The sequence below is a fragment of the Lithobates pipiens genome, unplaced genomic scaffold, assembly GCF_037356315.1.
Source record: "Lithobates pipiens isolate NorthernLeopardFrog02 unplaced genomic scaffold, aLitPip1_a1.2 Scaffold_19, whole genome shotgun sequence".
NCBI classification, from domain to species: domain Eukaryota; kingdom Metazoa; phylum Chordata; class Amphibia; order Anura; family Ranidae; genus Lithobates; species Lithobates pipiens.
The window spans coordinates 208245378-208270533 of NW_027507764.1; the positions used below are offsets into that span (position 1 = coordinate 208245378).

General features: G+C 44.0%; 1 protein-coding gene across 1 annotated transcript in view; it reads right to left on the reverse strand.

The window, feature by feature from the left end:
- The window catches only part of EEPD1 (endonuclease/exonuclease/phosphatase family domain containing 1), a 190143-nt gene extending 187975 nt beyond the window's left edge, over positions 1–2168 (reverse strand). Inside the window, exon 1 of the mRNA XM_077491666.1 lies at positions 987–2168. Coding sequence (XP_077347792.1) covers positions 987–1852 — 866 coding nt within the window. The 5' untranslated portion in view covers positions 1853–2168. The remainder of the gene's footprint in view (positions 1–986) is intronic.
- Between the last annotated feature and the right edge of the window lie 22988 nt (positions 2169–25156).

Consider the following 25156-nt stretch of genomic DNA (forward strand, 5'->3'; position numbering starts at 1 on the left):
TCATCAAGACCAATGCAGAACCCAGAGCCTACACTGGACATGTAGAGGCTGGAAGGCAGTTCACGGTCACTGAGAGAGCATCGGGGAGTAGAGAAGAGCACTAACAGCAGGGGAGTAGGGGGTCAGATATGTAAAAAAAAAAAAAAAGCTTTTTCTGTCTCTTAGACCTAAACATGTATTTAACACTTGCAACACAGGGGCAATCCCACTGCAATAGGTGAATTTTTGTTCTCCCTGGAGATGGGCTTTAAGGCCTGAGTCACAATTTTGCAAGTTGCATATTGCAGGTGCATTTTGTGTTTTTCAGTGCACGCTTTTGATCCATTGAAGTCTATGGAACCAAAAACCAGAAAAAAAGTCCCTGGCCCTTTCCATTAAAATGTACAGATGTGTACTACATCCATAGGATACCATGTTAAATGGACTGTAGTGTGTTTCTGCAAAACTGAAAATGCGCTAAAAAAACGCATAGGTGTGAACGAGGCCTAAATAACTTAGATTTTTGTTTACAAGTGAAAACATACCTTCGGGGCCAGTTCACATTAGAATTGCACAGGAATTGCTTTCCTATGCGTTCTTCCTGCAGTGCGATTTGGCAGCCCAATTACTTGAATAGGCTGAAAATTGGACCAGAATGCAGAAAAAGCAGCGCATGCACTACTGTTGAAAAACGCTTTGCACCAAGTCCCATGGTACTGCGGTATCATGCATACGCACTGCATTTTTGATCTGCATGTGGGGTGCCCTTAACAGTGTATTGGCACCCACAACAGATTGCAAAGGGCAGTGTGGGAAATGCACACGGAACACACGCCTTTTCTGCAACGCGTTCTGATGTGAACTGCCCTAATACCACTTATTTCACAAATGATATTGCTCTGTAATGAAGTCACTGTATATAAGTGTGTATATATAAATACACATTGTTGACAAAACACAAAAGCCTAAAAAAAAAACAAATAAGGTGTTCATACAAAACAACTTACCAGTTCTCTAAAATGGTCATGCACACCACCTCCCTGACCCCAGGGTTGCTGGCTTTGTCCATGCTACAGTTGTGTAGGTTCCAGGTTGCCAACCTGAGCACAGGTTTGCCCTCCCTCACACCTCCAAAGACTTCTACAGCAGGACGGGTAGAGATGAGTTGAGTAGGTCCTCCAGGAGGAAAATCAAGGTCCTCACTCTGTAGGCTTAAAGAGGTTGGGCTTGGATGTGGTTTGGCCATGAAATGTAAGCCACCATTGGTATGGGTGGATGGTGGCCGAGATCTTTGTACATAGACCTGGTGCCTGACCTTGTCCAGGAAAGAAGAGCTAATGGAATCCACCTTGAGAAGGTCCTCGATGCTCTTCAAGGGGCCATGCTGAGTGCGGTAGAGGATAATGTCCTGCGCCATCTCCTCGGTTAGACCTCTAAGGTTCATCAGTTGAGTAGCGCTGGCAGTGTTGATGTTGACCCTGGTGGCAGACAAGTGTTGGCTATGGTACCCATGGTCCAAGTCCTTTCGTAAAGAGTTGGGCGAGTGTTGGGCTGAGCCACTTTTACTACTCACACAGATCTCAAACTTGACCTGTTCCAGTTTGGCAGCCCCCACCCCGCTCACCAGAGCCAGGTCCTCCACCTTCTTGAAGCCCCCAATATATTCCCTATACTCCACTATGCTCTGGGCCACCTGTCTGGTCACCCCCGGTAGTGTCATCAGCTCCTCCTCGCTGGCAATGTTGATGTTCAGTCTCTCTTGGCTCACCAGGATGTTGCTGAAGTTACAGGCAGCGCTGAACTTGCGGTTCTTCTGACACAGATCTGACGGGTCCCTAGGAATGGACCGATGACAGCCCAGATTACCCCCCATGGTGCACCAACTAGGACTGATCGATCGCAACGTATATGGAGTCTAGACGCAGGGAGCACAATGAAGATCCGATCTGCTGGAGCAGTGTTCATGCAGCGCTGACATAATACAGGTACCCATGTGCAGACAACATGCTAAATGCTCAGATCACACAGATAATGGGTGTCCCCAGGAGATCATGGAGGTGGGAGAGCCTGATAAAGGCAGATCCAGTAGACAGGTGACATCCCCAGTCACATTTGCTGGCTTCTCCGCAGTTTGTCCCAGTCTGTTTTTCTCCACTGACTCTCACTGCTATAGGACTCCTAATACTGGACACTCCTACTAGAGCTAGAACCTCCTCACTGCTCACAGCAGCACCCTCCGCCTCCCTCTAGATGTGCCAGTCCTCACTTCCCCTCCAATCACTGGCTGATCTGGGGATCTGCTCTGTCATGCCTGCATGGAGTTTGCATGTTCTCCCTCTACTGCCTGGCTTCCTTCTCACACTCCAAAGGCATGCTTGAAGAATTATTGGGTCTTAACCACTTGCCAATTCTGACACTTCTCACATACATGTAAAAATCGACTTTATTTTTGCTAGAGAATCACCTAGAACCCCCAAACATTATATAGCAGCCTTTCTCAACCTTTTCATCACAGAGGAACCCTTGAAATAGTTCTCCGGTCTCGGGGAACCCCTGCTAAAAATGTGAAATCTACAATTCATTATACATTAGTGTGATGGTCATTGGGAAGAATGGTCCTTACATGTGTGGTCATTGGGAAGAATGGTCCTTACATGTGTGGTCATTTGGAAGAATGGTCCTTACACGTGTGGCCATTGGGAAGAATGGTCCTTACACGTGTGGTCATTGGGAAGAATGGTCCTTACACGTGTGGTCATTGGGAAGAATGGTCCTTACATGTGTGGTCATTGGGAAGAATGGTCCTTACATGTGTGGTCTTTGGGAAGAATGGTCCTTACATGTGTGGTCTTTGGCAAGAATAGTCCTTACACGTGTGGTCATTGGAAAGAATGGTCCTTACACGTGTGGTCATTGGGAAGAATGGTCCTTACACTTGTGGTCATTGGGAAGAATGGTCCTTACACGTGTGGTCATTGGGAAGAATGGTCCTTACACGTGTGGTCATTGGGAAGAATGGTCCTTACACTTGTGGTCATTGGGAAGAATGGTCCTTACACTTGTTGTCATTGGGAAGAATGGTCCTTACACTTGTGGTCTTTGGGAAGAATGGTCCTTACATGTGTGGTCATTGGGAAGAATGGTCCTTACACGTGTGGTCTTTGGGAAGAATGGTCCTTACACTTGTGGTCATTGAGAAAAATGATCCTTACACTTGTGGTCATTGGGAAGAATGGTCCTTACACTTGTGGTCATTGGGAAGAATGGTCCTTTCATGTGTGGTCATTGGGAAGAATGGTCCTTACACTTGTGGTCATTGGGAAGAATGGTCCTTTCATGTGTGGTCATTGGGAAGAATGGTCATTTGGAAGAATGATCCTTACATGTGTGGTCATTGGGAAGAATGGTCCTTACACTTGTGGTCGTTGGGAAGAATGGTCCTTACACTTGTGGTCATTGGGAAGAATGGTTCTTACACTTGTGGTCATTGGGAAGAATGGTCCTTACACTTGTGGTCATTGGGAAGAATGGTCCTTACACTTGTGGTCATTGGGAAGAATGGTCCTTACACTTGTGGTCATTGGGAAGAATGGTCCTTACACTTGTGGTCATTGAGAAGAATGGTCCTTACACTTGTGGTCATTGGGAAGAATTGTCCTTACACTTGTGGTCATTGGGAAGAATGGTCCTTACACTTGTGGTCATTGGGAAGAATGGTCCTTACACTTGTGGTCATTGGGAAGAATGGTCCTTACACTTGTGGTCATTGGGAAGAATGGCCCTTACACTTGTGGTCATTGGGAAGAATGGTCCTTACACTTGTGGTCTTTGGGAAGAATGGTCCTTACACTTGTGGTCATTGAGAAGAATGGTCCTTACACTTGTGGTCATTGGGAAGAATTGTCCTTACACTTGTGGTCATTGGGAAGAATGGTCCTTACACTTGTGGTCATTGGGAAGAATGGTCCTTACACTTGTGGTCATTGGGAAGAATGGTCCTTACACTTGTGGTCATTGGGAAGAATGGCCCTTACACTTGTGGTCATTGGGAAGAATGGTCCTTACACTTGTGGTCTTTGGGAAGAATGGTCCTTACACTTGTGGTCATTAGGAAGAATGGTCCTTACACTTGTGGTCATTGGAAAGAATGGTCCTTACATGTGTGGTCATTGGGAAGAATGGTCCTTACACGTGTGATCTTTGGGAAGAATGGTCCTTACACTTGTGGTCATTGGGAAGAATGGTCCTTACACTTGTGGTCGTTGGGAAGAATGGTCCTTACATGTGTGGTCGTTGGGAAGAATGGTCCTTACATGTGTGGTCATTGGGAAGAATGGTCCTTACACTTGTGGTCTTTGGGAAGAATGGTCCTTACACTTGTGGTCTTTGGGAAGAATGGCCCTTACACTTGTGATCTTTGGGAAGAATGGTCCTTACACTTGTGGTCTTTGGGAAGAATGGTCCTTACACTTGTGGTCTTTGGGAAGAATGGTCCTTACACTTGTGGTCTTTGGGAAGAATGGTCCTTACACTTGTGGTCATTGAGAAGAATGGTCCTTACACTTGTGGTCATTGGGAAGAATTGTCCTTACACTTGTGGTCATTGGGAAGAATGGTCCTTACACTTGTGGTCATTGGGAAGAATGGTCCTTACACTTGTGGTCATTGGGAAGAATGGTCCTTACACTTGTGGTCATTGGGAAGAATGGCCCTTACACTTGTGGTCATTGGGAAGAATGGCCCTTACACTTGTGGTCATTGGGAAGAATGGTCCTTACACTTGTGGTCATTGGGAAGAATGGTCCTTACACTTGTGGTCATTGGGAAGAATGGTCCTTACACTTGTGGTCATTGGGAAGAATGGTCCTTACACTTGTGGTCATTGGGAAGAATGGTCCTTACACTTGTGGTCATTGGAAAGAATGGTCCTTACATGTGTGGTCATTGGAAAGAATGGTCCTTACATGTGTGGTCTTTGGAAAGAATGGTCCTTACATGTGTGGTCTTTGGGAAGAATGGTCCTTACACTTGTGGTCATTAGGAAGAATGGTCCTTACACTTGTGGTCATTGGAAAGAATGGTCCTTACACGTGTGATCTTTGGGAAGAATGGTCCTTACACGTGTGATCTTTGGGAAGAATGGTCCTTACACGTGTGGTCTTTGGGAAGAATGGTCCTTACACGTGTGGTCATTGGGAAGAATGGTCCTTACACTTGTGGTCATTGGGAAGAATGGTCCTTACACTTGTGGTCATTGGGCAGAATAGTACTTACACTTGTGGTCATTGGGAAGAATGGTCCTTTCATGTGTGGTCATTGGGAAGAATGGTCCTTACACTTGTGGTCATTGGGAAGAATGGTCCTTACACTTGTGGTCATTGGGAAGAATGGTCCTTACACTTGTGGTCATTGGGAAGAATGGTCCTTACACTTGTGGTCATTGGGAAGAATGGTCCTTACACTTGTGGTCGTTGGGAAGAATGGTCCTTACATGTGTGGTCGTTGGGAAGAATGGTCCTTACATGTGTGGTCATTGGGAAGAATGGTCCTTACACTTGTGGTCTTTGGGAAGAATGGTCCTTACACTTGTGGTCTTTGGGAAGAATGGCCCTTACACTTGTGGTCTTTGGGAAGAATGGTCCTTACACTTGTGGTCTTTGGGAAGAATGGTCCTTACACTTGTGGTCTTTGGGAAGAATGGTCCTTACACTTGTGGTCTTTGGGAAGAATGGTCCTTACACTTGTGGTCTTTGGGAAGAATGGTCCTTACACTTGTGGTCTTTGGGAAGAATGGTCCTTACACTTGTGGTCTTTGGGAAGAATGGTCCTTACACTTGTGGTCTTTGGGAAGAATGGTCCTTACACTTGTGGTCTTTGGGAAGAATGGTCCTTACACTTGTGGTCTTTGGGAAGAATGGTCCTTACACTTGTGGTCTTTGGGAAGAATGGTCCTTACACTTGTGGTCTTTGGGAAGAATGGTCCTTACACTTGTGGTCTTTGGGAAGAATGGTCCTTACACTTGTGGTCTTTGGGAAGAATGGTCCTTACACTTGTGGTCATTGGGAAGAATGGTCCTTACACTTGTGGTCATTGGGAAGAATGGTCCTTACACTTGTGGTCATTGGGAAGAATGGTCCTTACACTTGTGGTCTTTGGGAAGAATGGTCCTTACACTTGTGGTCATTGGGAAGAATGGTCCTTACACTTGTGGTCATTGGGAAGAATGGTCCTTACACTTGTGGTCATTGGGAAGAATGGTCCTTACACGTGTGCTTATTGGGAAGAATGGTCCTTACACTTATGGTAATTGGAAAGAATTACCTACTTACAGATGGCTAAAAATATCAATGGGATCTTGGGAACAGTGGGAACATATCTGAGAGGCAGAAATTGCTCAATGCTGAAGGAACCCCTAGCAACCTCTGGAGGAACCCTAGGGTTCCACGGAACCCTTGTTGAGAATCACTGTTGTATACACTCACCGGCCACTTTATTAGGTACACCTTGCTAGTACCAGGTTGGACCCCTTTTGCCTTTTAGAACGACCTTAATTCTTTGGGGCATTGATTCAGCAAGGTGTTGGAAACATTCCTCAGAGATTTTGGTCCATATTGACATAGCATCACACAGTTGCTGCAGATTTGTCAGGTGCACATCCATGATGCGAATCTTCCATTCCAGCTCATCCCAAAGGTGCTCTATTGGATTGAGATCTGGTGACTGTGGAGGCCATTGGAGTACATTGACCTCATTGTCATGTTCAAGCAACTAGTTTGAGATGATTTGAGCTTTGTGCCATGGTGCATTATCCTGCTGGAAATAGCCACCAGAAGATGGGTACACTGTAGTCATAAAGGGGCGTGCATGGTCAGCAACAATACTCAGGTAGGCTGTGGTGTTTAAACTATGCTTAATTGGTACTAAGGGACCCAAATTGTGTCAAGAAAATATTCCCAACACCATTACACCACCACCACCAGCCAGAACCGTTGATACAAGGCAGGATGGATCCATGCTTTCATGTTTACGCAAAATTCTGACCCTATCATCTGACTGTCCCAGCTGAAATCAAGACTCAGACCAGGCAACGTGTTTTCAATCTTCTGTTGTCAGTGTGGTCTTCTGCTGCTGTAGCCCATCTGCTTCAAAGTTCAATGTGATGTGCATTCAGAGATGGGATTCGGCATACCTTGGTTGTAACAAGTGATTATTTGAGTTACTGTTGCCTTTCTATCATCTCCTGCCCATTCTCCTCTGAACTCAATAAGGAATTTTCGGCCAAATAACTGCCACTCACTGGATATTTTCTCTTTTTCTGACATTTCTCTGTAAGCCCTAGAGATAGTTGTGCATGAAAATGTCAAGAGATTAGCAGTTTTTAAAATACTCAGACCAGCCCATCTGGCACCAACAACCTTGCCAGCCACTTGAATGCCCCCCCCCCCCATTCTGATGCTCAGTTTGAACTGCAGCACGTCGTCTTCACCACGTTTACATGCCTAAATGCATTGAGTTGTTGCCATGTGATTTAGCTGATTATCAAGCAATTGAACAGGTGTACCTAATAAAGTGGCTGGTGAATATATATTTTTTAGCGGAGGCCCTAGAGAATAAAATGATGGGTTTGCAATTTTTCAAACGCAATTTAATTTACTCTTTAAACTCCTTTACAGGTTACCAGTTTAGAGATACACAGGAGGTCTGTCTGGTGCTAGAATTATTGCTCTCACTCTGAGGATTGCAACAATATCTCACAAGTGTGGTGTGATCACAGCTTACATATGTGTGTGGGACTTATGTATTTGTGCATAAGCACGGGGAGGGGGCGTCGTGTTTACATACATTTTTTTTATTTGTATTATTTATTTTATCCAAAGCTCCAAGACCCCAAATCTCTCCTCAGACCTCCAATGCAGCCGGTCAGACACAGATAGAGGGAATAACCGGCTGCAAATTTTGATACCGGGATGATGCCTGTACCTACAGGCATCATCCCGGTATAACCACTTCTCTACTAGGCACTTGAGATAAGGTCACTGCATTACACACGGGGTACCTTTTGCTTTCTGCTGTTTCCATCAATATCCTGGGACAAGGCTGAGGCAGCCATGGGGGAAATACTTGACCTTAAGGTGCGCTTTTACTTTTAGAGATGAACATATATTGTGTACACTTGCACTGTAACTGTTCTCCAGCTAACCTGTTCACAGGCTGGGGACCTCTGTGGCGGAAGTCTGCTTCCATCACTATGGGAGACAGACAGCTCATGGAGAGAGTGCTGGCAACAACTCTCTCCTGCATGAGGCTATCCCACCTGCCCAGGGCACACGCTTCACAACAGTCTGCTTGGTAAATCTCCGTTACTCAAGGTAACCACTTGTATCTGCACACTACATCAACTTAGTACTGACGTCTTCAAATCCCACAGTACTTCAGTGACCTGAACTGTAGAAAGGTGCTGGTTACTTGCATTACACCAACCCCTTGAATAACTTCAGACCAGGAAGGAAAAAGGTTTCAAAGCTTTACTTAGAGGAGTGCAAAGACATCTCAGAGTCCAACATGTAAGAACAATATTTCTCCTACAGCCCTAATCCTAACTCAAGCTAGGTGCTGCTCTGGCATACCTGCAAAAGGTGGAATCCATGTACAATCAAGGGATCCAAGTGGCATTTTCCAGTGTTGGTTTCTCCCAGGTGCAGTTCTCCAATGTTCTCCCTCACGGGGGCCTCTTACGGGCTCTGGGCCCCTGTGCTCAGAGCTCCCTTACGTGCCCTGGGCATCTGCACTCAAGGCTCCCTTACATGCTCTGGATCTCTGCACTCAAGGCTCCCTTACAGGCTCTGGATCTCTGCACTTGAGGCTCCTTTAAAGGCTCTGGACCTCTGCACTCGAGGCTCCTTTAAACGCTCTGGATCTCTGCACTTGAGGCTCCTTTAAAGGCTCTGCATCTCTGCACTCGAGGCTCCTTTAAAGGCTCTGGATCTCTGCACTCGAGGCTCCTTTAAAGGCTCTGGATCTCTGCACTTGAGGCTCCTTTAAAGGCTCTGGACCTCTGCACTCGAGGCTCCTTTAAATGCTCTGGATCTCTGCACTCGAGGCTCCTTTAAAGGCTCTGGATCTCTGCACTCGAGGCTCCTTTAAAGGCTCTGGATCTCTGCACTCGAGGCACCTTTAAAGGCTCTGGACCTCTGCACTCGAGGCTCCTTTTACGGGCTCTTTGCTCTGGACCAAGTATCTCCAAACTACGACCCTCCAGCTGTTGCAGAACTACATTTCCCATGAGGCATTGTAAAACTCTGACATTCACAGGCATGACTAGGCATGATGGGAATTGTAGTTCCTGAACAACTGGAGGGCCATGGTTTGGAGACACATGCTCTGGACCACTGACCCTCTTTTATATCACAGGACCACTGGGTCAGACCCAAAGATAACCCGCCAAAACCAAAAGAACTGGGAAAGTCATTAACCCTTACGCTCCTGTTCAGGGTCAGCACCTAACTTGCATAGTTTCAACCCGCTTACACACAGGCCGCGGAATTGTTTCCCCCTGGCATTGTTGAGAAACTTCCAGAGCCTGGGGTGGGAAAATTCAAATCCCCAGCCTGAATATTTACTACCCTTTTCCCAATCCCTGGAGAGGTGTGCCCAGTAGGTGAGGAGAGAAGGGGTAAATAGGCTGAAGCCTGGACAGATGGGGGTCATTGGTGCTAGCCTGTCCTCCCTACAAGGATGGACTACTGAGGCTCCAGAGGGCTGCTATCCCCTGGAGCCCTCCAGGACTGGCTGCTGGACTACTCCATGCTATAGACAGAGCCTGCAATAGATCTGTAAGTAGGGCTTGGACACTGGGCTGCAGTTATCCATGGTTCCCAACTGTGGATGCTTAACTGTTCCAGCTAGCCGAAACTGTCTTGTGATAAGCTGCAAAAGTTCAAACTGTTCCAGTTTGCTGTTGTTTAGAACCTTTAACTGTCTTGTGGTTGTCAGCTGCAATTGATAGACTGCTACAATTGTGCTAAACGTCATTGTTCATGGTCTTCAGCTGTGAACCTAGTGACTGTGCTGTTGGTATAGGCGCCTTCCACACTGACGAACCGATCGGGTCCGCCTGTCAGTTCTTCAGGCAGACCCGATCAAACCATCTATTGCTCTTTATGGAGCGACGGATGGCATCCGACCAGAGAGAAGAGAAGAGACAAACTAACCCTAAAGCCTAACCTCAGCTTACATACTTTAACCACTTCAGCCTCGGACCAATAAATACCTTAAGGACCAGAGGTCTTTTTGCAATTTCGCACTGCGCTGCTTTAACTGGTAATTGCGCGGTCATGCAATATTGCACCCAAACGAAATTTGCGTCCTTTTCTTCCCACAAATAGAGCTTTCTTTTGATGGTATTTGATTGCCTCTGCGATTTTTTTTTTTTTGCGATATAAATGGAAAAGAGAGCGAAAATTTTGAAAAAAAAAGATATTTTCTTCTTTTTGTTATAAGAAAAATCGAATAAACTAAATTTTAGTCATACATTGAGGGCAAAATTTATTCAGCCACATGTCTTTAGTAAAAAAAATGTCAATAAGCGAATATTTTTTGGTTTGCGCAAAAGTTATAGCGTCTACAAACTAGAGTACATTTTCTGGAATTTACACAGCTTTTAATTTATGACTGCCGATCTCATTTCTTGAGGTGCTAAAATGGCAGGGCAGTACAAATCCCCCCCAAATGACCCCATTTTGGAAAGTAGACACCCCAAGGAAATTGCTGATGGGTATGTTGAGCCCATTGAATATTTATTTTTTTTGTCCTAAGGGATTGAATAATGACAAAAAAAAAAAAAAACACATGCCATGGTTATATGTGGAATTGCACCCCAAAATACATTCTGCTGCTTCTCCCGAGTACGGGGATACCACATGTGTGGGACTTTTTGGGAGTCTAGTCGCGCACGGCACCCCGAAAACCAATCACCACCTTCAGGATTTCTAAGGGTGCAAATTTTTGATTTAACTCCTCACTACCTATCACAGTTTCGAAGGCCATAAAATGCCAAAATAGCACAAAACCCCCCCAAATGACCCCATTTTGGAAAGTAGACACCCCAAGCTATTTACTGAGAGGCATGTTGAGTCCATGGAATATTTAATATTTTGCCAAAAGTTGCGGGAATATTACAAACTTTTTTTTTTTTGCACAAAGTTGTCACTAAATGATATATTGCTCACACATGCTATGGGCAGAAGTCAAATTACACCCCAAAATAAATTCTGCTGCTTCTCCCGAGTACGGGGATACCACATGTGGGGGACTTTTTGGGAGCCTAGCCACGTACGGGACCCCGAAAACCAAGCACTGCCTTCCGGATTTGAATATAAAATGCTATAAAAAACAAACTAACCAGAGTCACCCGTAACACTTATACGGTGATCAGTGGTGAAAGGGTTAACTAGGGGCAATCAGGTGGTTCAAATTTTTATTAGGTAGTATATGGGGGTCCCTGGCGCTATATAAAAACCTGACGGGGAACCTAAATAACTAACTGGCTAACCAGCGTCACCAGTGACACTTATACTGTGATCGCTGGTGAAAGGGGGTGAAAGGGTTAACTAGCAGCAATCAGGGGGTTAAAACCATTATTGGGTAGTATATCGGGGTACCTAGCGCTATAAAAACCTGGCGGTGAACCTAAAAAAATAACTAGCTACCTAGCGACACTAGCGACACTAATGCAGCGATCAGAAAAATGATCGCTTAGTGACACTGGCAAAAGGGGGTGAAAGGGTTAACTAGCGGCAATCAGGGGGTTAAAAACATTATTGGGTAGTATATCGGGGTACCTAGCGCTATAAAAACCTGGCGGTGAACCTAAAAAAATAACTAGCTACCTAGCGACTGTAGCGACACTAATGCAGCGATCAGAAAAACGATCGCTTAGTGACACTGGCAAAAGGGGGTGAAAGGGTTAACTAGCGGCAATCAGGGGGTTAAAAACATTATTGGGTAGTATATCGGGGTACCTAGCGATATAAAAACCTGGCGGTGAACCTAAAAAAATAACTAGCTACCTAGCGACACTAGCGACACATGCAGCGATCAGAAAAATGATCGCTTAGTGACACTGGCAAAAGGGGGTGAAAGGGTTAACTCTAGGGGCAATCAGGGGGTTAAATCTTTATTGGGGGGTGATAGGGGGCTACCCTGGACCTAACACTAACTGTCCTGACAGTTTTTACTGTCACAACTGACACTGAATGCATTGATCAGTAAAGAAATGATCAATGCAATCAGTGACACTGTGACTGGGGGGGGAGGGGGGGCGGGGGGGCGATCGGGGGGGGATCGGGGGGGGTTTGTGTGCCTGTGTGTACCTACATGTCAGTGTAGTGTTGGTGCACACTTACTTTTACTGTTCTCCTCGTAGTCCGGTCAAAAAGACCGCCCCGAGGAGAATGACATCACTTCCTCCTTCCTGTGTAAACAATACACAGGGGAGGAAGCTTCTCATTGGCCAGGAGCGATCCAGAGGGGGTGGCCGAAAACCAACGGCCATCCCCTCATCACGGAGCGCTCCTGGACCGAATCGGACCGCCGTAACCAGCGGGAGGGGGTCCGGTCGGACCCCCCACCCGCTGGAAGGCAATCACGTAGATGTACGTGATTGTGCCTGCCTGTGCCATTGTGCTGACGTACAATGGCAATACGGCGGTCCTCAAGTGGTTAAGCAGTTATAGAAGCAGTTTTTTCATTTGGAAAAAAAAAGGTTTAAATTATCTGAATAAAAGCTAAGTGTTATGTTGTATCCCACTTTTATGCAAATGTTTCTTTGTTGTATTGAACTACAGTGCCTTGCAAAAGTATTCGGCCCCCTTGAACTTTTCAACCTTTTGCCACATTTCAGGTTTCAAACATAAAGATATAACATTTTAATTTTTTGTGAAGAATCACCAACAAGTGGGACACAATTGTGAAGTGGAACGAAATCTATTAGATATTGTAAATTTTTTTAGCAAATAAAAAATTGAAAAGTGGTGCGTGCAAAATTATTCGGCCCCTTTACTTTCAGTGCAGCAAACTCACTCCAGAAGTTCAGCGAGGATCTCTGAATGATCCAATGTTGTCCTAAATGACTGATGGTGATAAATAGAATCCACCTGTGTGTAATCAAGTCTCTGTATAAATGCACCTGCTCTGTGATAGTCTCAGGGTTCTGTTGAAAGCGCAAAGAGCATCATGAAGACCAAGGAACACACCAGGCAGGTCCGTAATACTGTTATGGAGAAGTTTTAAGCCGGATTTGGATACAAAAAGATTTCCCAAGCTTTAAACATCCCAAGGAGCACTGTGCAAGCGATCATTTTGAAATGGAAGGAGTATCAGACCACTGCAAATCTACCAAGACCTGGCTGTCCCTCTAAACTTTCAGCTCAGACAAGGAGAAGACTGATCAGAGATGCAGCCAAGAGGCCCACGATCACTCTGGATGAACTGCAGAGAACTACAGCTGAGGTGGGAGAGTCTGTCCATAGGACAACAATCAGTCGTACACTGCACAAATCTGGCATTTATGGAAGAGTGGCAAGAAGAAAGCCATTTCTCAAAGATATCCATAAAAAGTCTTGTCTAAAGTTTGCCACAAGCCACCTGGGAGACACACCAAACATGTGGAAGAAGGTGCTCTGGTCAGATGAAACCAAAATCAAACTTTTTGCCCACAATGCAAAATGATATGTTTAGCGTAAAAGCAACACAGCTCATCACCCTCAACACACCATCCCCACTGTCAAACATGGTGGTGGCAGCATCATGGTTTGGGCCTGCTTTTCTTCAGCAGGGACAGGGAAGATGGTTAAAATTGAGGGGAAGATGGATGCAGCCAAATACAGGACCATTTTGGATGAAAACCTGTTGGAGTCTGCAAAAGACCTGAAACTGGGATGGAGATTTATCTTCCAACAAGACAATGATCCCAAACATACAGCAAAATCTACAAAGGAATGGTTCACAAATAAACGTATCCAGGTGTTAGAATGGCCAAGTCAAAGTCCAGACCTGAATCCAATCGAGAATCTGTGGAAAGATCTGAAAACTGCTGTTCACAAACGCTCTCCATCCAACCTCACTGAGCTCAAGCTGTTTTGCAAGGAAGAATGGGCAAGAATTTCAGTCTCTCGATGAGCAAAACTGATAGAGACATACCCCAAGCGACTTGCAGCTGTAATCGCAGCAAAAGGTGGCTCTACAAAGTATTAACGCAAGGGGGCCAAATAATTTTGCACGCCCCACTTTTCGTTTTTTTTATTAGTTAAAAAAGTTTCAAAAATCCAATAGATTTCGTTCCACTTCACAATTGTGTCCCACTTGTTGGTGATTCTTCACAAAAAATAAAAATGTTATATCTTTATGTTTGAAGCCTGAAATGTGGCAAAATGTTGAAAAGTTCAAGGGGGCCGAATACTTTCGCAAGGCACTGTATATCAGAATTGTATTATTCTGTAGCATACTGACATCTACTGAAGGTTTTGAGCTACTACAACTTGTTTTCTCTGTGATTTTGGTTTCTCCTTCTCCTCTCCCCTCCTATTTAGTGCTAGTTATTTCAGTCCTAGCTAGACCCTCCCCATTTCTTCCATGTTTCTCAGTCAGTGCTAATGATTCGCAGACAGGGCTTAGGGAAGCAATTGTTTTCTTACACTTCAAAAGACTGGAAAAAATATCCTCTGTAATGCAATTAGCTAAAGTAAAATTGTATTAGATTCAACTTTTGTTGAAGAGTTAAGCTGCCTGTGGGTGGTGCCCGGTCAGCAGGTGACCATGGTGTCTGGACAGATTGAGTCTAAGGAGCTACAGTATGTCAATGCATAAAGCAGCATTTGAAACAGAACAAATTGTAAGTATATTTGCCAGTGTTATATGGTTTGTCCGAATCCCTGCAACTGCTAATTTTGTTGGACTGCTTGTCCTGAAGAAGTGGGAACAAAAATGGATCATCTGGCAGGATCAATAGATAATAAAGCTATGTTATGGGTGTAGTACTACCCCCACAGGAGCCTCTGATTTGTCCCAGGGTATTTTACCAAAAATGTGCTGCAGCAGCCAGGCACACGGCCACATCCACTCTGGCTCAAAGAACAGTCAAGGGCAGTGATGGCGAACCTTGGCACCCCAGATGTTTTGCAACTACATTTCCCATGATGCTCAACTACACTGCAGAGTGCATGAGCATCATAGGAAATGTAGTTCCAAAACTTCTGGGGTGCCAAGGTTTGCCATCACTGGTCTAAGGGTCGCCATATTTTAAACTTTATTGCTGGATAACTTGTATAGGGCACAGGGAGTGGTGGGATACTCCGGAACTTTGAATAGCAAGAAAAGGACTCCTCTTTCTTCTGCAGCTGCTTCTAGAACAATCCCTTTAACAGCTCAGGGAATAGATAGCACTATAAAGACAGTGCCCCTCTCTTTCTCCTGATTTTTTTAGGATAAATCACTCATATGCCACATCTGATGACTTCACTAGGGGAGGGTATCTAGACACACAAACAGGTGTTGGTCCCCTGTGGATTGGTGCAGCTGGTACTGTGAAGTGTATGGCTTCTGGTCTAATGAAAAGTTATAAACTGGCTAAACTGGCCTCATAATTAAGCTGTAACCACTCATGATAATTTAGCCATTATGTGACCCTTATTGAATAGGAAAGTTATCACATAGTACCCCTAGAGGCCTAATTATTTGGCTTTATATGCCGATTGTGGACCCTATATGTTCATTGTAGTACTGTGTTATCCACTCAAGAAGCTCTATGTGCAGGCATTAGTGCATGTCTGGATCAGTGAGACCTTTTCTATACCCCCCCCCCCCCAAAGTGTGTCCGGAAGTGACCAAGCGAAAAGCGTAGACGCACAGGGGCTCACGCATTCTTTGATGTCATGCTGTTGAATGTCGTTTTTCTACTTGGGTATATGTAATATCCTCTCTCTCTGACCACTCTTTGGCTGCTAGTGGACACATACCTTTTTTTATCATTTTATACTTCTGTATGTTTACATGTTTATATTCAATAAAATATCTTAAATGATACTGCTGTTCCAATCTGCCTCTAAAGTCCGACCAAGTGGGGAAAAACGTTGTCCTCTCTTTTTTCCTCTCTCTTTCCACTGAAACACCATAAGCAATGTTCCAGCCCAGACAAGCCTCACTGTTCATGCACCAGGGGTACCGGCAGCAACAATCACCCAGTTCCTGCACTCAGGTCTGTACTCACACGTCTTCATGTAACTGGATGCCTTCCCAGAGTCAGACAGACATTTCCTTAGTGGACTACCAGACTGGATCCTAAGTGAAATCTGGCCTCAAAGTCTCTCAGAAAATAGGTTTCCCAACTCCAGCATGGCTGGGACCTCGATAAACCCCTGAAAAGGTGCTGGGGTGCAGAGGAGAGCAGGAGTCTTCCAGGCAGGGTATTTCTCCTCCTGGACAAGACAGGGTTGTCTCAGACCCCAGACTGTTTATACACACTCCAGCCACCTCCCCCAGGGTTTATCTAGAACCACATACAGTGCATTGAAAAAGTATTCATACCCCTTGAAATTTTCCACATTTTGTCATGTTACAACCAAAAACGTAAACGTATTTTATTCAGATTTTATGTGATATACCAACACAAAGTGGCACATAATTGTGATGTGGAAGAAAAATTATAAATGTTTTTCAAATTTTTTACAAATAAATAAATATGTGATGAGTATGACGTGTATTTGTATTCAGCCCCCCCTGAGTCAATACTTTGTAAAACCACTTTTTGCTACAATTACAGCTGCCTGTCTTTTTGGGAATGTTTCTACCAGCTTTGCACATCTGGAGAGTGACATTTTTGCCCATTCTTCTTTGCAAAATAGCTCAAGCTCTGTCAGATTGTAGGGAGAGTAGGGATGGTCTCGATGTTCATTTGACTCGAGAGAACAAACTAAAATATGGGGCGCTCATGGGAAGTTTGTCTGCCACCATGCCCCCCATAATGCACTGAGCGATCACAGTGCATTGACAGCTTCTGATTGGCCAAATCATGCACCTGACCTGTATGCTTTGGCCAATCACAGCACAATGTGGCCAAAGGCAGGGTGCTAAGACCACTCCATGTGGCCACCCGTGACATAACTGTGTGACCTGCCCCTTTCTGACGTCATGTGACATCAGAGGGTGGTGGGGTCACCCGGTGCCTAAATAAGATCTGTCAAAGCCAAGAGACAACAGTCGGCGGGAGGCCTCCCACTGAGGCAGATTTTTTTTGGGTTTTTCTATTTTTCGGGGTCCGTCGGGTGGTGTGATTGCCGATGAATGTACATCACGGGTCACTTTTTTTAATAAAGGAATTGTCAAAAACGCTATTATGGTTTTAACTTTATGACACTTTTGGTGAATAGGTAAGGGTACAATGTACCCTATACCCATTCACATGAGGGGGTGGGATCTGGTTAAAGGAAGCTTCCAGATTCCGATAAGCCCGCAGACCCTGACCAGGGTTGTTGGGAAGAAGCCCTTGCCCCCATCAACATGGGGATAAGGTGCGGTGTAGTTTTGGGCAGTGGCGTTTTTGAGCAGGAAATAAAACCAAAACTAGTGGGTTCTGAGAGATGTTTTTCAGCTGTAAAAACGCTCTAACACTGATAAATGTTGATAAACGCTCAAAAACTTCGCTCACCAGTGTTTAACATTTTTGATCAATTGAAAAAATATAAAAATAAATTTTCTTAAAAAAATAAAAATAAAAAAAACCTAAAATGGAAAAACACGAATAAACGCAAAAAAAACGCTATTGCAAAAATGTTGAAAAACTGCAACTGACATTTTTATAACGTTATTTTAATGTCCAATGTGCATGAGGCCTACATTTTTTCCTTTAGAAATGTCATTATTGCTGTGGCATGTTCTATACATATGTGCCACTTTACAGGCAGACTAAGGGGATCCCCAGGCATGTTTTTTAAAGGAATATTTTATTTTTATTGTTTCACTTTAAGCATCATTAAAATCACCACCCCTGAAAAAAACAATTGTTTTAAAAACTTTTTTTTGCATTGATACCTGTCCCCTAGGGCAGGACCTAGGTCCCCATAAACACTTTTAATGGCAATAACTTGGATATAAGCCTTTCAAATTAGGACTTTTGATTTTTTTTATGTTTGTGTCTCATAGACTTTAATGAATAGGGTTAGCATGTTTGCTAGAACTTTTTGCCTGTTCGAGGTGTTCTGGTGCGAACCGAACCCGGGAGTGTTCGGCCATCCCTAATGGAGAGTATCTGTGAACAGCAATTTTCAAGTCTTGCCACAGATTCTTAATTGGATTTAGTTCTGGACTTTATCTGGGCCTTTCTAACACATGATATGCTTTTATCTAAACCACTCCATTGTAGCTCTGGCTGTATGTTTAGGGTTGTTGTCCTGCTGGAACGTGAACCTCCGCCCAGTCTCAAGTCTTTTGCAGACTAACAGGTTTTCCTCTAAGATTGCCCTGTATTTGGCTCCACCCATCTTCCCATCAACTCTGACCAGCTTACCTGCCCCTGCTGAAGAAAAGCATCCCCAGAACATGATGCTCTCCCACCACCATGTTTCACGGTGGGAATGGTCTGTTCATGGTGATGTGCAGTGTTAATTTTCTGCCACACATAGCGTTTTGCTTTTAGGCCAAAAGTTCAATTTTGGTCTCATCTGACCAGAGCACCTTCTTCCACATGTTTGCTGTGTCCCCCGCATGGCTTCTCGCAAACTGCAAACGGGACTTCTTATGGCTTTCTTTTAACAATGCCTTTCTTCTTGCCACTCTTCTATAAAGGCCAGATTTGTGGAGTGCACTACTAATAGTTGTCCTGTGGACAGATTCTCCCACCTGAGCTATGGATCTCTGCAGCTCCTCCAGAGTTACCATGGACCTCTTGGCTGCTTCTCTGATTAATGTTCTCCTTGCTTGGCCTTTCAGTCTAAGTGGATTACCATGTCTTAATAGGTTTACAGTTGTGCCATACTCTTTCCATTTTTGGATGATGGATTGAACAGTGCTTTGTGAGACGTTCAAAGCTTGGGATATTATTTTCTAACCTAACCATGCTTTAAACTTCTCCACAACTTTATCCCTGACCTGTTCGGTGTGTTCCTCGGCTTTCATGATGCTATTTGTTCACTAAGGTTCTCTAATAAATCTCTGAGGGCTTCACAGAACAACTGTATTTATACTGAGATTAAATTACACACAGGTGGACTCTATTTACTAATTAGGTGACTTCTGAAGGCAAATGGAACCACTAGATTTTAGTTAGTGGTATCAGAGTAAAGGGAGCTGAATACAAATGCACACCACACTTTTCAGATATTTATTTGTAAAAAAAATTGAAAACCATTCATCATTTCCTTCCACTTCACAATTATGTGCCATTTTGTGTTGGTTTATCACATAAAATCCCAACAAAGTATATTTATGCTTTTGGTTATAACGTGACAAAATGAAGAGAATTTCAAGGGGTATGGATACTTTTTCAAGGCAGTGTTAATATTCAGACAGCCTGCTCCTCCAGAAAACAGGGGAAAGCAATCAAACCTGCAGCCTGCAGAGCCCGGAACAGCCCAAAGCAATCGCAAGCTGCTTAACTGATTACAGGAAAGCCAAAAAAACCAAATGTTAGCCTGACTAACATCCTATCTAGGAGGGTGCCACATCGGGGACTCCGAAAACAAAAAACATCTGTGTTAATGATAGAATTACCAGATTTCATCACACGTCATTTTTTTTATTTTGCCCAGCGCTCAGTTTGAAATACGGTACTTTTCGTAGTTTATGTTTATCTTTTTTGCGTACAGAACGCTACATTAGATGTAAAGGAATGACAACTGTGGCAGAAATGAAAGATGGACATTTGTAAGATTTATATGCTAAGTTTTTTGTGCACTGGTAGATCTTCTGCTACAACATGACAAACTACTGATGGGCACATGTGCAGCCTTACCCAGTGTCTGTGAGGACCAATGGCGAGCATACACATGTAAAGGGATGCTGGTGATGCCTTCTTTCTTCTAACACCCACTCTCCCTGCCCTCACCTCTCTCTTCTTCCTTCCGTCTTTTTAGTCCTTTGCTCATATTCTTCTTCTCTTTACTTCTTCCTTTTTTCATTGTACTGGTCTTTCTTTTGCCACCTACCCAAATGTAACTGGCTTAACCCACTGGCCTACGCTACCCGTATGATGGCTGTTAACCAAGTCCGAAAATCAGGCGTACAAATGTGTCGCTGATCTTTTTTACTATTGCTCTTTATGTCACTAAAAATAATATATGAAGTAGATGAGTAGTCATAGGAAAAAGCGTGTATTTTTTTGCTATGTTGGAATACCCATAATGAAAACGCTTCCATTCCAGCAGTAAAGTATGAATATCACGCGCGCTGTGCTGTCATCGGTTTTACACTAATCATTTACTATCTGTTCTAGGATTTCCCCTCCTCTTTCTCTGCACGCAGCATCAGGCTCCCCCCTGCCGCAGCCTCCGATGACTTGCAATGCACCAGTTGCAGCCAGGCAGACCATGTTACAACCACACCAGTCCCTTGAGTAGCTTTGAGTGTGAAACCTCAAGGTAATGGTATTTTGTCTTGAGGTTAAGGCTTCAATGTGTGCAAAGGCTTGATGAGTTATTCTAAGTGTGTTATTTGTTGTTAGAAACAAGAGTAGAGTAAAATCTGATTTTACCAAGCGGTGAGTTGAAATCGTCATGATCCCACAGAGTACCCTAGCTACGGTTACATTTTTTGTGTCTGATAATTGTAAAGTGAGAACACCGAATGCAAAGAATGATTTTGCGATAAAGAATGATGGGTCTTTCCTCCATGCTTCCCATTAACTCGTTGGGTGCTACGTTCTGGGTCACATGAGAGGACCACCCCTGGGGTTGGTTTTTTGGGCTATTCCAGGCGGTGTCCTGGGTCACTCATACTAGCACAGGGGTAACGCCTCACCAGAAGGCGTGCTCACTAATGCCTCAGGCCACAGTCATGTGAAGAATCGAACATTAAGGCAGTCCGCCAACTTAGAGATGAGCCTTTGTCCTACACACTTATACAATTGTATGTGCTGCATTATGAGGGGCATGCAGAACCTATGCACACTCCAGCAGTCAGCATACATCTGTTACCTCACTCCCAGTCACAGAATGGGGTCCCGCCAAGCACTTAGCGTGGATCTCATGTGTGCCTCCCACCTAACTCTTGCCTTACGAACCTAGTGACAAGGCCATAGATCTCCATAAGGCTATTCCGCTCCCCGTGACCAGCGGAGACAGACAGCTGGGGGGAGTCAGAACACCGAACCCCCTCGCTACCGGAGGACATGACACCTAACCAGGTACCACACCAACGACTGGTTGCTCTTTCCTCCTGTGGTTACTCACAGTAACTTCTCCTCTAATGCCCCGTACACACGGTCGGATTTTCCGACGGAAAATGTTCGATGGGAGCCTTTTGTCGGAAATTCCGATCGTGTGTAGGCTCCATCGGACATTTTGCATCGGAATTTCTGTCGCACAAAATTTGAGATCTGGTTCTCAATTTTTCCGATCCATTGTTGGAAATTCAGATAGTGTGTACACAATTCCGACACACAAAGTTCCACGCATGCAGAAGAGCAGAACTGGCTATTGTACTTCATTTTTCTCGGCTCATCGCACGTGTTGTACGTCACAGCGTTCTTGATGTTCGCAATCTCCGACCAACTTTGTGTGACCGTGTGTATGCAAGACAAGTTTGAGCCAACATCCATCTGAAAAAATCCATGGATTTTGTTGTAGGAATGTCCGGTCAATGTCCGATCATGTTTACGCAGCATTAGGCTCTGACCTTGCGTTGCAGTGATGTTTGACAGACCCAAATGTGTTGTTTCAGACCCCGGTTCTTTGGAGAGATTCCAAGACCCCTTGATTAACTTAAAACCAAGCTTTGAGCATCTGAAACTATTTTACTGAACTTTTGGTGGAATTTGTATAACATGCAGTAATCGCTTTTCCCTAAGTGAACCTAACTGTGGCTGCCCAGATACCTGCAGGGGTGTACCATCTTTAGGAGTAGTCCAGACTGAAGATAACTCATAGGGAGAAGTCTGTGTCCTTGGAAGCATCCCAACGGTTTGGTGTTCCAACATGTCCAGCAAGCTTCTTAAGAGCTACTTCTGAGTTCCCATGCATGCATCCCTTGTCCATTCTAGGTCCCCCCTAGTATATGGACCTCTTCCCTTTTATGTCAAACGGGAATGAGGCTGGACCCCAGAAGAAAACCCCCCTTTTCTTTACACTTAATAAGTATTTTGCTGCACTGGTAAAGTAGAAATAAAGGCAAAACTGATTTTTTTTCCCCCAGTAGTATAGGGGAGTGTAAGTTTTTTATTTTTATGCCATCTTTGTCCCATTTGTGGAGATTTGCCTTCACTTTTTGTTCCATAGCCAAAAGAAGAAGTGAGATAAAATCCCTGCAAGGTGAAGAAATCTCTGGTTGTCTCCAGGGTCATGAAAACTAGTGTCCCCATTGGAAGGTTTCCCCTCTATTCTTGTTCTAGTGACAACCCAAAATGTTGAATTATTTTTTTTTTATTTTCAAAGAACATGGTAAATATAACAAATCGAGAGGGTGAATCTCCCTAACCAGGACACAGAAAAAAAAAAAAAAAATGACCGGTGTCCTAATCCATCTCCAACAGAAACAATAAAAAAAAATTATTGTTTAAGTTATACTTTATTTCCAGTCTATAACTAAATGCATCAAGCAAATATTACTTTGTCATATAGTAGCTGATATTTAGGGTTGTACAGATACCGATATCGGTATCCGGGCCGATACTGAGCATTTGCATGAATGCTTCGATACCTGAAACTGTTATCTTTTCTTTTTTTTGTTAATTAATTTTATTATGTTTTCTGAAACCGATATCTTTGCGGTGCGATTTGAGCCCATACAAAATGAATGGGCTCAAATCGCATTGCAAAGAATCTCATGAGATTTGAACAGGAATGTGGTGCTGAAGTCACTATGACAAGCCTGTTCACACAGGAGCGGTGTGGGAAACCACTTGCGATTCGGACAGGAATTGCACTGCATTAGTGTTCAAATTGTATGTGATTCTTTGCAGTGCAATTTGAGCCCATGCATTTTGTTTGAGTTCAAATCGCACAGCAAAGGTACCGATACTTGTTATCAGCACGCCCTTGGCCGAAAGCATTGGTACTCATACTCGCTGGTAAAAAAAAAAACGGTATTGGTGCAACCCTTACTGATCATAAATACATAAGTACCCAGAACAGCACAATGAGAAATACCAAACTCAGACCCAGGGTAAAAGAGAGAGGAGGAAGAACCCAACATTTTGAAGGTGAAGAAAAAAAAAACAACAAAAAAAAAAAACACCCTTTTCCTCACCACCTCCTGTTTCAAGTTCTTCTGAATATGCTAAATAGAACTTTATTGGAAAACCATTATTTGCATGTGGTGTACTTACTTTTTATAGTGGCAATTAGGGATGAGCTCAGGCATGTTCGGACACAAGTCCAAAATCGATTAAGCTATCCAACTGGGAAGCTGTCAAAGCCGACAGCCAGTTTTAGGCTATGGAAGCATTCCCTGCCCCGCATTGCATGCACGTATGTAGTTGCAAGAGTGGGGAGTGGCTACGCCACCTATGATTGGCTGTCAGCTGTGACAGCTTTCCAGTGGGAATGCCCAGGCGGGTTCAGACTTGTGTCTGAATATGCCTGAGTTTATCACTGGTTACAAAAACTAGCAGGTTGATACACTGTATGGGTTTAGCAAACAGTTGTATGCAGACCTTTATGGCATAATGAGGTGCTTGTCATTTGTTGTTTATTAAAAGTCAGCAGCTACAAAAGCTGTTGGCTGCTGACTTTTAATAAACATACTTACCCTGGCACGGCATCCCAACTGTTGGTACCCAGCTGTGACAGCTTGCAGCTTCACAACTGGGTGCCCACTGAGCATGTGTGAGCTGCGCTGCGCATTGTGAATGGTCCTGCAGTCTTGTGGGACCTGTGACATTTCCCAGAAGACCGCGGGGCAGGAGGGGAAGACTGCATGGCTCCGATACAACTTATGTAGGAGGATTTGTTTACTCTCTGTGTATCACCTGAGTCTAGTCATTTCCCTGGGTATATGTAAGGGTTTACAACCACTTTAAGAATATCAAGAAGCACATTATATAAAAGAATCCCTATTTATTTGCTTGCCACTATGAATAACTGCTTCTATTTGTGTTGCGTTCCTTCATTTCACTATCAACACATTCTGAACTGAAGAGCATATTACACTGCTAAAATACAGTGCCTTGAAAAAGTATTCAAACCCCTTTATCACCGTTTAAAATCATAAGAACTATTATTTTTCTAGACAATGTCAGATAATCAGTGTGGGTTTCTACAGTGCCTTGAAAAAGTATGCATACCCCCCATTTTGTCATGTTACAACCAAAAACTTAAATTTATTGCATTGGGATTTTATGCGATAGACCAACACAAAGTAACACATCATTTTTACGTAGAAGGAAAATGATAAATGTTTTTCAATATAGTTTTACAACTAAATATGTGAAAAGTGTGGTCTGTATTTGTATTCAGCCCCCCTGAGTCAATACTTTGTAGAACCACCTTTCGCTGCAATTACAGCTGCAAGTCTTTTTGGGGATGTCTCTACCAGCTTTGCACATCTAGAGAGTGACATTTGTCCCCATTCTTCTTTGCAAAATGGCTCAAGCTCTGTCAGATGGAGAGCGTTTGTGAACAGCAATTTTCAAGTCTTACCACAGATTCTCAATTGAATTTAGGTCTGGACTTTGACTGGGCCATTCTAACACATAAATATATTTTGATCTAAAACATTACATTGTAGCTCTGGCTCTATGTTTAGGGTTGTTGTCCTGCTGGAAGGTTAACCTCTGCCCTGTCTCAAGTCTCTAGCAGACTCTTCTAAGATTGCCCTGTATTTAGCTCCATCCATCTTCTCATCAACTCTGACCAGCATCCCTGTCCCTGCTGAAGAAAAACATCCCCACAACATGATGCTGCCACCACCATGTTTCACTGTGGGGATGGTATGTTCAGGGTAATATGCAATGTTATGCCCCGTACACACGAT